We start from the raw sequence: 12,403 nt of genomic DNA, 5'->3' as shown, positions 1-12,403 counted from the left end.
ACAAGCACTCCTATGGCCCCGCGTGGGGCACACAAAAGGCAGGCCTGTTCTTGGGAGGTCTTAGCCCGGGAGAGAAGACAAGTAAGAGTAACATATAGATAAACGTGACCAACATCAAAGGAAAGGTTAGGATAGAAAATGACAAGAGCAGAGTGTGCTGCTGTCCCGGGCAGGAAGGGGCTTCGAGGAGGCTCCAGCAAAGAAGTTCCACAGCGCCCCCTCCAGGACAACAGGCTGAGCCCGACAGACTTGCAGAGCCGGTGGGGTGCGTTACAAAAGAAGAAAATACAGGGTCCATGCAAAGGCACAATGGGAAAGCAGGGGGCATTAGGAGAAACGTGCGTGTCCTATAAAAGCACCAGTCTCCCCTGGAAACGGGCATAACCCGTGCTTTGGGTATGTGACGTATATTTATGGCCATGGAAACTAATACAATGACTGTTCTGGAAAAGGGAATAACGGGGGAGATTTACTCTCAATTACTCATATTACAAAAAAGAAATTCGATGTAAAATGACTTGAGGGCCCCCCCGCCCAACATAGAGAAACCAGCACTTTACTGATGCTGTGCTCGTCACCCTGGTGCTCCTGCTGCAGGCACAAGGGCCGCCGGGGCCAGGGACTGAACTGCTGTGAGTTAGCCACATGCTCTGAAAACACCGTACGAAAGATGTGCATCTTGCTTTTTCCGTAAATGCCAGAAAATTTATATAATTGCAAGATAAGAAAAAACATAACCGTTCTTGGTTTTTTATCAGTATCTTTTAAGAAGTTCTTGATGGCATGGTGATTATGTAAAATTGAAAACAAATTCTTTTCGGAGATGCATACTGAACTAGTGTGGGTGCAATGACAGATACCTTGGATGTTTGCAACGCTACAGCATGCAAAATGGGGCAGAAGGAGAGCAGACAGGCATACACAGGTTCACACCACTGTCTTCTCCCAATACGCAGTCTTTTCTAACCTGGGAGGGGGATGGTCGACACCTAGCCATGGTCTTCCTGAATCTGCTGGGTGTTCTCACAGAAATCCCTCTAAAAGTCTGAAACAACTCCTCCATTTAATACAATTGGCAAGTAATTAAGCCACAAGTGGGATAAACTCCGATTATATGTATATGAACAGGTGGAATGATTAGGAAAGAGAGTCACTTTACAACTGGCACATTAAAAAAGATTAAAAATTCATAGGTGTTTTAAAGTCCCTCTATATCTCCCTTAAAAAAAAAAAGGATAAATTTGACAGAAAATGAGAACCACCAATGGTGTTACAGTATGAACTGCTAATGATTTAAATTTCTAATTTTTTTTAAAGATTTTATTTATTTGACAGAGACACAGAGAGAGAGCGCACAAGTAGAGAGAGCAACAGGCAGAGGCAGAGGGAGAAGCAGACTTCCCGCTGAGCAGGGAGCCCGCGACGTGGGGCTCAATCCCAGAATCCTGGGATCATAACCTGAGCCAAAGGCAGACACTTAACTGACTGAGCCACCCAGGTGCCCCAAATCTCTAATTTTTAACATCAGATTCTTCATCACTCTGAATAATACTGATCTGCTGTGAAATCCTTAAGATTTCATCAGTCACAAAAAAACAGGTTTTTAATAAAACCATTAAATTTCCAAACTGCGACGTTCTTACTTTCACTAAATGCTGGACTTGTAAAAGAACAAACAATTCCAAGTCTAAATGGAGTTTAGAATATTTTTCTACGAAGACTCAAAGTACTTTTCTGGAAATGTGAATCAAGAGTTTCCTGGAAAGCTGTAAGTTGTGGAAAATGTATACATAACATTTACTAGACTATTAGATGTATTTGGTTTTTGTCCCCGACTCCTGGCACGGCGCTCCTAAAACCCCGAAACTGCCTGCGATGGGTGTGTGCTGTTAGTCACAAAGCGTCCCCGTTGAGCATGCTGGGGCTTATGCTAAGGAGGCGACTGAGGCTGGGGCCCCCTGAGCCCCAGGTGGAAACTGGTCTGCAGAGAAAGACTAGATCATTAGAGGGGCTGGAACACTCAGCTCCACGACCTCAACTTGGGAAGGATGGGGGCAGGCTGAAACAGGGCTTGATGCGTTTCCAAGCTGGTGAACAAGAACACATCCTTGGCTAAGAGGTTGGTGCACCCCAGACTCCAGGGGCACAGGGGCTGCTGGGCTCGGGACCCTTCCAGCCCGGGGCCCATGTATCTTTCCATCTGGTGGTTCGCTAGTCGCCTCTGCAATGAATCAGCATTCTAGCAAGTAAATGGTTTTTCTTGGTTCTATGAGCCATTCTAGCAGATGAATCAAACCCAACCAAGGGGTCGTGGGCACCTCAGATTTCTAGATGGTCGGAAGCACAGGTACCTGCTGGCTTGCGGTGCCTGAAGTGTGTGTGTGTGCGGAGGGGCAGGGCAGACCATGCCCGGAACCTGTGCAGGCTGCGTTATCTCCGGGTGGATAACGCGGGACCCAGCCGGCTGGGCTGTGTGCGGAACGGAGAACTGGCGGAGGACACCCCACCGACAACACTCAGTTCTCCTCCTCCTCCATTTCTCCCGAAGGCCTTCATTAAGAACCACCACGGTTTGGTTCTCCAGCAACTTTTATTGGTCAGAGGATGTGGAATTATATGTAGTACCTGTGGTTTCATGAATAGGCTCATTTCACCAACTTCACATTCATTAAAAAAATTCCTGCTTTTGAATAAACGATGTATAGAACAGACATACTCCTGCCCCAGGCAAAACGCTGCTCAGACGCGAGCAGCCCGCGGAACTATCATAAACGCGACTCTGGATCCAATGTTCTCCCAGCCCGGTCCACGGAGGAGCTCAGTCTCAGAGTCTGCGTCATATTCTGACTTTTCAAAAGAAAATATCCATGGCATTGGGAAAAAAAGCAAAATGGAAGTACCTAAAACAGATACGTACTATTATCCTCCAAATCACCTTCCAGAGTCTGGTGCGGCTGCTCTCTGTGGCCTCCGTCAAACAACAAAAGCGGCGGGCAGCTTCCAACTGAAAGGCAATGAAATCTCCCAGTCTGCAGCTAAAAGTCACAGTGAAAGAACATACTGAAGGTGAAGAATGCTTTTTAACCTTTTAGCCTTAACACTGTATTTCCAACTTGAAAGAAAAGTTCTATTATATGCTTTTTGCATTGACATTTTAAAATATCAGAACAAGTCTTTGTAATACAATATATATACTTCATCAATACACCTTAGGTGAATTAAAAACATGTCAGCTTGATAACCGTAGTAAGGCATTTAAGTATTCAGCAAAAGCTATACAGAAATTTCTTAATGAGTGGTATTCCTTTAATAGTGACTTGATTTACTGGGTTTCCTTAAAACTAACACAAAACAATAGAAGACTTAAGAAAGAGGCAGTGACGGCATACACTGAATCCCAGGAAAAGCACAGTTAACAAACAATGTCTTCCAGCGGGGGACCATCAAGAGCAGCAAACCAGAAACACGGGAGCAGCCCCGGATTACACCACCCGTCACGCTTACAAACAGCCAAAAGCAGAACAACTCTCCCGGTCCAGCGCCTAAAACATAGCAGGTCCTCAGGCTACCTTTCCCGAGCTGGTCTGGATGAAGATACTTTAAAGTCGGCCGAGTGCTGGACAGTGTAAAGTTCATGGAAACACACCATGTTTCGTTTCATCTCCGTGTGGGGGTAACTACTGGTCTAGCATTTCAAGGGTGGATGACGTAAACACTTGGCAGACGGTGGCAGGCGGAATGACGTCAGCGCTGCGCTGGCCACCGAGGCCAGAGCCTGTGAGTGTCAGGTCGTGAATGTAACCAGCTGTGCGCGACACCCGACGTGATGATCCAAGTACACCTCACCACTGACACATGATTAGGAACAACAACATCTTAGACTGCACTTAGGGCAACATTCTAACATGCGCTACGTCAGACACCATGCTGTGGAGACGTGATTCGCTGGAGCATATATACGGCACACAGGATTGCAACCAAAAGTGAAAGGGAAATATGGAGCAGAAATTTTTACACACATGTACACACCCCACGGGACCGTCCGTTTAATGAGATTATTTCTCTGATTCGCTGCGCCATGTCCACGAGCTTGCGTAATACCCGGATCATTTTTCTTCGCACAAACATCTACTTCTGTATTAAGTAGAAAAAGATGGTGGTAAAAAACTTCTTCTTCAAGGTCTAACAATTGTGTCCCAAATACCACTGTATGAACACCTAAAAAATATTAAGAACAATTTAGAAATATGCATAATTATAAATGTACAGACAGACATAGCTTAAAGTCCCACAGGGACTCAGTGAATGTATCTTCCAACTTCACTTAAACCTACCTAAAGCTGTTAGATAATGTGGTAGGTACATTTAAAAAGTCCACTGTGGTAAATGGGAAAAAGAAAGCTTTAGAAAGGTAAAATCTCCATTTGCAAGTCTTATAAATAAGCCTTCTATTTTAGCAACAGACACATTTAGACTTCAGCTTACCCAAAAGTCTCCTTATGGATACAAAGGCAGAAAAATCTCTATCCCAATTATGCCCTCCACCTACCAGGCATCCTTTCGTTCTGACCAAGAACATGAAGAATTCCTATAAAGCTTAAATTCTTTCAAGCAGAACATCTTTTCTAACTGGTAGAGTTTAATCGACCATTTCCTGTTTGATCTGTTCTTTACTCCTCATTTTCTTCTTCTGCCTTCTTTTTGATTAGTTAGCTTTATTATGTGTTTACTCCATTTAAATTCCTATGTTCGCTCATTAGCCAAAACTTTTTTGTCATGTTATTTTAGTGGTTGCTTTAGGACTTTTTTCTTATGAAGATTTTACATTTTTATATTTTCCCATACACCCCTGCCCACACGCGCGCAGAGCCTCCCCGTTATGGACGTCCCAGGCCAGGGAGGTCCGTCTGCTAGGACTGATGGAGCTCCACCAACACACAATCGCCATTGTCACCCGAAATCCGTTATTTACACCATGGCTTCCTCCAGATGCTGGACAAATATACAATGACAAGTGTCTATCATCGTGGTATTATACAGGGTATTTTCACTGCCCCAAATATCGTCCATGCTCTGCCTATTCACCTCTCCCATCCCCAACCCGACAACCACTGACCTATTTGTTACTGTCATAGTTTCGTCTTTTCCAGAATGTCAGTGTGGGGACCACGCAGTACGGAGCCTTTTCTCCAGATGGCGTCTTTCACTTCGTAATGTGCACTCACAGCTCCTCCACTCTCTCGTGGCTTGAGAGCTCATTTCTTCTTAGCACAGAACAACAGTGCACTGCTTGGATGTACACAGGTTAGTCTATCCATTTGCTGAAGGCCATCTGAGATGTTTTTAAGTTTCGGTAATTACGAATAAAGCTGCTATAAACATCCACGTGCAGATATTTGTGTTTTCTTTCCTTTTTTCTTTTTAAGCAGACTCCTTCCTCAACGTGGGGCTTGAACTCACGACCCCGAGAGCAAGAGTCACATGTTCTACCAGCTGAGCCAGCCAGGCGCCCCCGATTTTGGTGTTTGCACCTCCTTTCAGTAAATACCGAGGCAGTGAGCCCGCTGGATCATGCTTACAGAGTGTGTTTACTTTGTGAGACGCTGACCCACAGTCTTCCGAAGTGGCCGCACCATTCTGCCCTTCCACCAGCAACGAGTGACCGTTCCGACCGCTCCACAAGCTTGCCAGCATCCGGTGGTGTCCGTGTCTAGTATTTGGCCATTCTAGTAAGTGTGGTGTAGTGGTATGTCACTGTTGCTTTCATTCGCATGTCCCCGATGGCGATGCCATGTGGTATCTTCCTATACTTGCTGCCGTCTACAGTGTAGGCCTTCTTCGGTGAGGTGTCCACTATAGTATTTGGCCCATTTTTCTTATTAAGTTGGAAGGGTGCTTTTTCTATTTGGATAACAATCCTTTATTAGATGTCTCTCAGAAATATTTTCTCCCAGTCTGTGGCCTGTCTTCTCTATCTCTCCTCTTCTTTCCTCGAGCAGAAGTCTTGTATCAGCTTATCAATTCTGTCTCCCATGGATCATGCCTTTGGTGTTGGTTCGAAAAGTCACTGTCATACTCAAGGTCCTCTAGGTTTTTTTCCCATGTTATCTTGTAGGAGTTGAAGAGTTTTATGTTTTACATTTGGGTCTATGATCCATTTTGAGTTAATTTGTGTGAAGGGTGTAAGGTAGGTGTCTAGATTTTTTTTTTTTTTTTTTTTAATAATTTTTTTTTTTTTTAAAGATTTCATTTATTTATTTGACAGAGAGAGAGATCACAAGTAGGCAGAGAGGCAGGCAGAGAGAGAGGAGGAAGCAGGCTCCCTGCAGAGCAGAGAGCCCGACGCGGGGCTCGATCCCAGGACCCTGAGATCATGACCTGAGCCGAAGGCAGCGGCTTAATCCACTGAGCCACCCAGGCGCCCCTTTTTTTTTTTTTTTTTTAATGCAGATGGCCAGTTTCCAGAGCCTTTTGTGGAAAAGACTATCTTCGTTCCATTGCCTTATCTGTGGTCCTTTATCAAAGATTGATTGATGGGGCGCCTGGGTGGCTCAGTGCGTTAAGCCTCTGCCTTTGGCTCAGGTCATGGTCTCAGGGTCCTGGGATCGAGCCCCACATCGGGCTCCCTGCTCCGCGGGGAGCCTGCTTCCTCCTCTCTCTCTGCCTGCCTCTCTGCCTACTTGTGATCTCTCTGTCAAATAAATAAATAAAATCTTAAAAAACAACAACAACAACAACAAAGATCAATTGACTATACTTATGTAGATGTATTTCTGGGCTTTCTATTCCGTTCCACTGATCTGCTTGTTTTTTCTTTCATCAACATCAAACAGTCTTGACGACCACAGCTGGACAGTGTCTTGAAGTCCAGTGGCCGCCGTCCTCCAACTTTGTTCTTCTTCCATCCTGTCTTGACTCTTCTGGGTCTCTTGCCACTCCATAAACTGTAGAATCAGTTTGGTCTTCCTCATATAGATTTTGTACATATTTTGTAGGAATCATACCTAAGTATTCGCTTTTCTGAATGCTAATATAAACAGTATTGTTTTGATTTCAAACTGTACTTGTTTATTAGTGGTACACAGGAAAGTGACTGGCTTTGTACACAAACCTTGTATCCTGCTATCTGACCTTGCCGTGTAATTGCTTAGGCAGGAGTCTGTGGATTCTTTCAGATTTTCTACATTATAGATAACCATGTCACCTGTGAACAAAGACAGTTTCTTCCTTCCCTATCTGTATTCCTTTCACTTCCTTTTCTCATCTTAGTTTAGCTAGAACTTTCAGCACGCTGTTGAAAAGGACTGGTGAGAGGGGACGTCCTTGCCTTGCTCCTTTCAATAATGGGAAAGCTTCAAGTTTAATGATGTTAGTGGTAGTTTTCTGTAGATATCTTTACCAGGCTGAGGAAATTCCCCTCTGTTCCTAGTTTACTGAGGATTTTCATCATGAATGTGTGTTGGATTTTGTCAAATGATTTTTCTCTTGACAGGATCATATGATTTTTCTTCTTTAGCCCATTCATGTGATGGGTTTTGGAATGGTGAGCCAGCCTTGCATACCCAAAATAAGTCCCACGTGGAAGTGGTTTATAATTTTTTTGTACATTGCTGGATTTAATTTATTAATATCTTATTGAGGATTTTTGCATTTATATTCATGAGAGATATTGGTCTGTAGTTTTCTTCTAATGTCTTTGGTTTCAAAATTAGGGTAATACTGGCCTCAGAGAATGAGGTAGGAAGCATTCCATCTGCTTCCCTCCTGTGAAAGAGACTGTAGAGAAATGGTATAATTTCTTCCTTAAATGTTTGGTAGGATTCACCAGTGAACCCATCTGGGTCCGGTACTTTTCTGTTTTGGAAGATTATTAATCACAGGTTCAACTTCTTTAATAGGTGTAGACCTATTTAAGTGGTCTATTTTTTCTTGAATTTTGGCAAATCATGTCTTTTAATTAACTGGTCTAATTCATCTACATTATCCAGTTTGTGGGCATAGAATTATTCATAGTGTTCCTTTATTATCCTTTTAATGTCCATAGGACCTGCAGTGATGTCCCCTCTTCCATTTTTGATATTAGTAATTTATGCACCCCCTTTTCTTAATTAGTCTGGTTATAGGCTTATTGATTTTACTGATCTTTTCAAAGAATTAGCTTTGATTTTATTGATTTTTCTCTACTGACTTTCTGGTATTAATTTCATTAATTTCTGTTGTAATTCTTATTTCTTCTGCCTACTTCAGATTTAATTTGCTCTTCTTTTTCTAGTTTCCTATAGCAGATACTTAGATGACTGATTTTAGATCTTTCTTCTTTTCTAAGTATGCATTCAATGCTTTATATTTCTCTCTAGGCACTGCTTACACGGCCTCCCCCCACATTTTCATAAGTTGAATTTCATTTAGTTCAAAATGTTTTTAATTTCCTCTTGAGACTTCTCCTTCGACCCAAGAGTTACTTAAAAGTGTGTTTTTTAACCTCCACATGTTTTGGGTTTTCCAGTTATTTTTCTGTTACTGACTTCTAGTTTAATGCCACTGTAGTCTAAGAGAAGACACTGTACAGTTTCTGTTCTTTAAATTTGTTAAACTGTGGTTTTATAGCTCAGAATGTGGTCTATCTTGCTGCACGTTCCACGTGAGCTTGAGAAGCATGTGTATTCCACTGTTGCTGAAATAGCTAACTTTTAATTACCCACTCACCTCTCGGGTTCATAACGTCGCTGCAAAGAGGAATGACAAGCTTCACGGGGAAGCATGCGTGGGACTCTGGAGCGGCGGACAGAGTCCACGGTAAGAGGGCCAGCAGAGACAATGTGACAAGAGCGCCTACCTGGATACTCTGTGCTTCTCTAACAGCCACATTCCTGAGCGCTTGGGGCCTGGGCACGGCGCGGCGACCGCAGCTGTCTCAAGGCAGCATCCCCGTACTGAATACCAGAGCCCATTCTTTCCGGGTCCAGCTCACCTGAGGACCAAGCAAGTCTTCTTTAAAAAAAGCTTTCATGTTTCCGTGAGCACCAAGAATATGTTAAGTGAAAAAAAGACAGTGCAAATGCTGTGTATAAACAGTTGTTTTGAATAATGAGGAAAAAATACACACATATGTTTTCTTATATGGGCACAAAAATATCTTTGGAAGGAATGAGAATGGGGGGTGTCTAGGTCGTTCAGTTGGTTAAACATCATCCTTTGGCTCATATTGTGATCCCAGCAGCTGGGGAATGGAGCCCTGTGTTAGGCTCCCTGCTCAGCAGGCAGCCTGTGAGCAGGTAGCCTGCTTCCCTCTCTGCCTGCCCCCTTCCTGCTCTGCTCTCTCTCGCTATTTCTCTCAAATAAATAAATAAATACACAAAATCTTTAAAAAAAAAAAAGAAGTCAGAATAACAGTTGACTTCAAGAAGATTTAGATGGCTCAGGGACAGGAGAGGGGTTGTAATGGAGGGAGATTTCCACTGTATCCACTTTTGTATTTTTTGAATTTGGAAATATATGAATATATTATGTATACAAAAATAAATTAATTAAAAATTAAACCACAAAGAGACCATTTCCTACTTATCAGACTGGTAAGAACCCAAGTACGATAATGCGCCCACCCTGTGGGCCTGGCTTCGGTGAAAGAAGCACTTTCATTGGTTGTAGTGGGATCATAAATTGCTACAACCATGCTGGGAGGAATCCGACAGTCTCTACCCAAGTTCCGGATGCATGTTCTTTGACCTGGCAATTCCACTTTTGGGAACTCATCCTCTACATACCCTTCCCACAGGGGAAATGACATATAAAAGATTATTTACTGCAGTATTTGGGACAGCAACATGTTGGCAATACTCCAAACATCCGAAGAAAACTGGTTAAATGATGGCGAGACAGACAACTGATACTGCCCACACTCGTGTGTGTACGTGCGTTAGCATACGCATGTGTACGTACGGAAGTCTCTCTATGCTCATTTGTAATGATCCATAGGTCCAGTAAGCACAGGAAGCAAGTTGTAGAATTTATAGTACACTAACTTTTGTGTTTAAAAAAAAAAAAAAGAGGAGGAGGGGTGCCTGGGTAGCTCCTTTGGTTAAGTGATTTTGGCTCAGGTACTAAATTCAGGGTGGCCAGACCGAGCCCTGCGTCGGGTTCCACCCTAGCAGAGCCCGCTTACCCACCCCCCCCCCCCGCCCCTCCTGCAGCTCCTGTGCGTGCATGCCTTCTCTAACCAATAAATAAGTCTTGAAAAAAAAGAGGAAACAGTAGTTTTTGAATCATATGAATGTACTGCCTATTCAGAAAATTGAAAGTATTGCTGAAAAATTTTAACTTACATCTGTATATTTTCTCACTGAGATGTAATTATGATTTTGATGATCTTTGTATTTTGAAGATTGTATATGCAGTATTAAGGAAGCAAGGTAATTACATCAAACCTCGTGCTGAGCTTAATACTCAACACCAAGCCAATTTTAATAACAATGTTACAGAGTTTTTAAAAGTAACAGTTTTTCTGCCAAATTTAGTAAAAAAATCTTTTTTATTTTCAGATCAAGAAAATCCAGAAGGGGGGCGCCTGGGTGGCTCAGTGGGTTAAAGCCTCTGCCTTCGGCTCAGGTCATGATCCCAGGGTCCTGGGATCGAGCCCCGCATCGGGCTCTCTGCTCAGTGGAGAGCCTGCTTCCCTTCCTCTCTCTCTCTGCCTGCCTCTCTGCCTACTTGTGATCTCTCTCTGTCAAATAAATAAATAAATCTTTAAAAAATAAAAAAAAAAAAAAATCCAGAAGGATGAAGGGTCCCTCTTTTCCATCTGGGCCCTTGACGCTCCCTCCCTGCAGCTCACCCCGCACCCTCCCTGCACCTCACCCCACACCCTCCCTGCAGCTCACCCCCTCCCTGTCTGTCATCTCCTCTCCTTCCTTTCCACCTGCTTCTCTCTCTCAGCATTCACACTGGCTAACATTCTTCCATTACCAAAACCTCTGTAAGTTAACCCTTTGTACCCTACGCTACCAGTACTTTCCTTTCAGAGAGCGGTCAACACTCACTCTGCCTTCTCACCTCCTCTTTGTTCCTCAATTGCTGTCTTCTATTTTCTTAATTCTACTGGAGCTGTTCTTGATAAAGAAGCCCAATGACTTCCTATTGCCTACCGCAGTGGGTATTTTTCTAGCTTAGTTCTTGGCTTAGGAGACTGTTCTCTACTGCATTTGATAGTGAACAAGTCTTTGACTCTCTTATTTTGGCTGAAATGACAGCCACTTTCCCCTGGTTCTTCCCACACATCTCTCTGACCATTTCCTACTCCTCTTTTGTAGGTTCCTCCTCTTCTCCATCTCTCGGTCTCCAAGGTTCCGCTTTTGATCAGTGCTTTTCTCACTCTCAACTGCTCTCGGTTGATCCCGTTCCTTCCATAGTTTCAACTACTCTGCGTACTGGTGGTTGACAAATGCATACTGCTGGCCCAGACTTCTCCCCAGAGCTTATGAGATCATTCCATGGGCTTGTGCCAGTGGTACTGCAAAGGGAACATGTCCAGAACAGAATCATCTACATGCCCTTGACCCTGCTTATCCTCTGATTTAATGACATCTCGTTTACCAAGTCACCCACGTGCGACATCTAGTTACCCCTGGCTCTTCATGCCTTCCTAACCCCACCTCCTCACCACTCCCCACCCCCAAATCAACCGCCCTGCCCTACTATTCATATGATACTACCACCAAAATAATTCTGATTCATCTATATCTCTTCGTCTCTATTTCCACATCCTCCTCAAAGCTTTAATCAGTCACCTTTTACTTGGATTCAAAAATGCCTTAATTGTGCTGTCCTTCCCATCTTTCCTCAACATGGCCACTGACATACGTGATTTACCTCAAGTCCCAGACTGACCACACTGCTCGCTGCTTACCATCCTTGAATAGCTTCCCGGCCTCTACAGCGGTGGCTCTTAATTCTGGATAAACATTAGAATCAATCATGTAAGAGGGCTTTTAGAAATGCTGATGCCTAGACCATACTTCAGCCCAATTAATCAGGATCTTGACAGATGGCGCCAGGGATCTGAATTTTCAAGCATCCCAGGAGACTCTAGTGTACAGCCAGGGTACAACTCAGTAACCCACAAGATGAAGTTCCAGATCCTTGATGAGGATCACTAGCCTGGCTGCCGACTCTCTCCAATCTTCTCCCCTGCCATCCCCACGGGAGTCTCTCTGGTCCAGTGACTTTTCTTTCCAGTTACTTTCAGATCATGCTGTCCCCTTGGCGGGACTACCCACCCCCTTAGCCAGCTCACTCTTCCTCACATTGTGAAAGACCGAGCTCAGCTGTCCCTCCTCCTGGAACCCTCCCGGACACCACCTCCCTGACCTAGCTAGGCAGGTCCCTCTTCTCTGTGTGATCCCAGGAT

General features: G+C 43.9%; 1 protein-coding gene across 4 annotated transcripts in view; it reads right to left on the bottom strand.

Moving 5' to 3' along the window:
- Positions 1 to 1,486: 1,486 nt before the first annotated feature.
- RAB4A (RAB4A, member RAS oncogene family) overlaps positions 1,487 to 12,403 on the bottom strand; it is a 48,834-nt gene continuing 37,917 nt past the window's right edge. For all 4 annotated transcript variants that reach the window (XM_046026916.1, XM_046026917.1, XM_046026915.1 and 1 more), the window contains 2 exons: positions 8,837 to 8,971; positions 1,487 to 4,218 (listed from right to left, as the gene is read on the bottom strand). In XM_046026916.1, the coding sequence (XP_045882872.1) occupies positions 8,856 to 8,971 (116 nt within the window). In that variant the 3' untranslated portion in view covers positions 1,487 to 4,218; positions 8,837 to 8,855. The remainder of the gene's footprint in view (positions 4,219 to 8,836; positions 8,972 to 12,403) is intronic.

The sequence above is a fragment of the Meles meles genome, chromosome 13 (assembly GCF_922984935.1).
Source record: "Meles meles chromosome 13, mMelMel3.1 paternal haplotype, whole genome shotgun sequence".
NCBI classification, from domain to species: Eukaryota; Metazoa; Chordata; class Mammalia; order Carnivora; family Mustelidae; genus Meles; species Meles meles.
The sequence above is the reverse complement of the archived record's forward strand: the minus strand, read 5'-3'. Positions and strand labels throughout refer to the sequence as shown.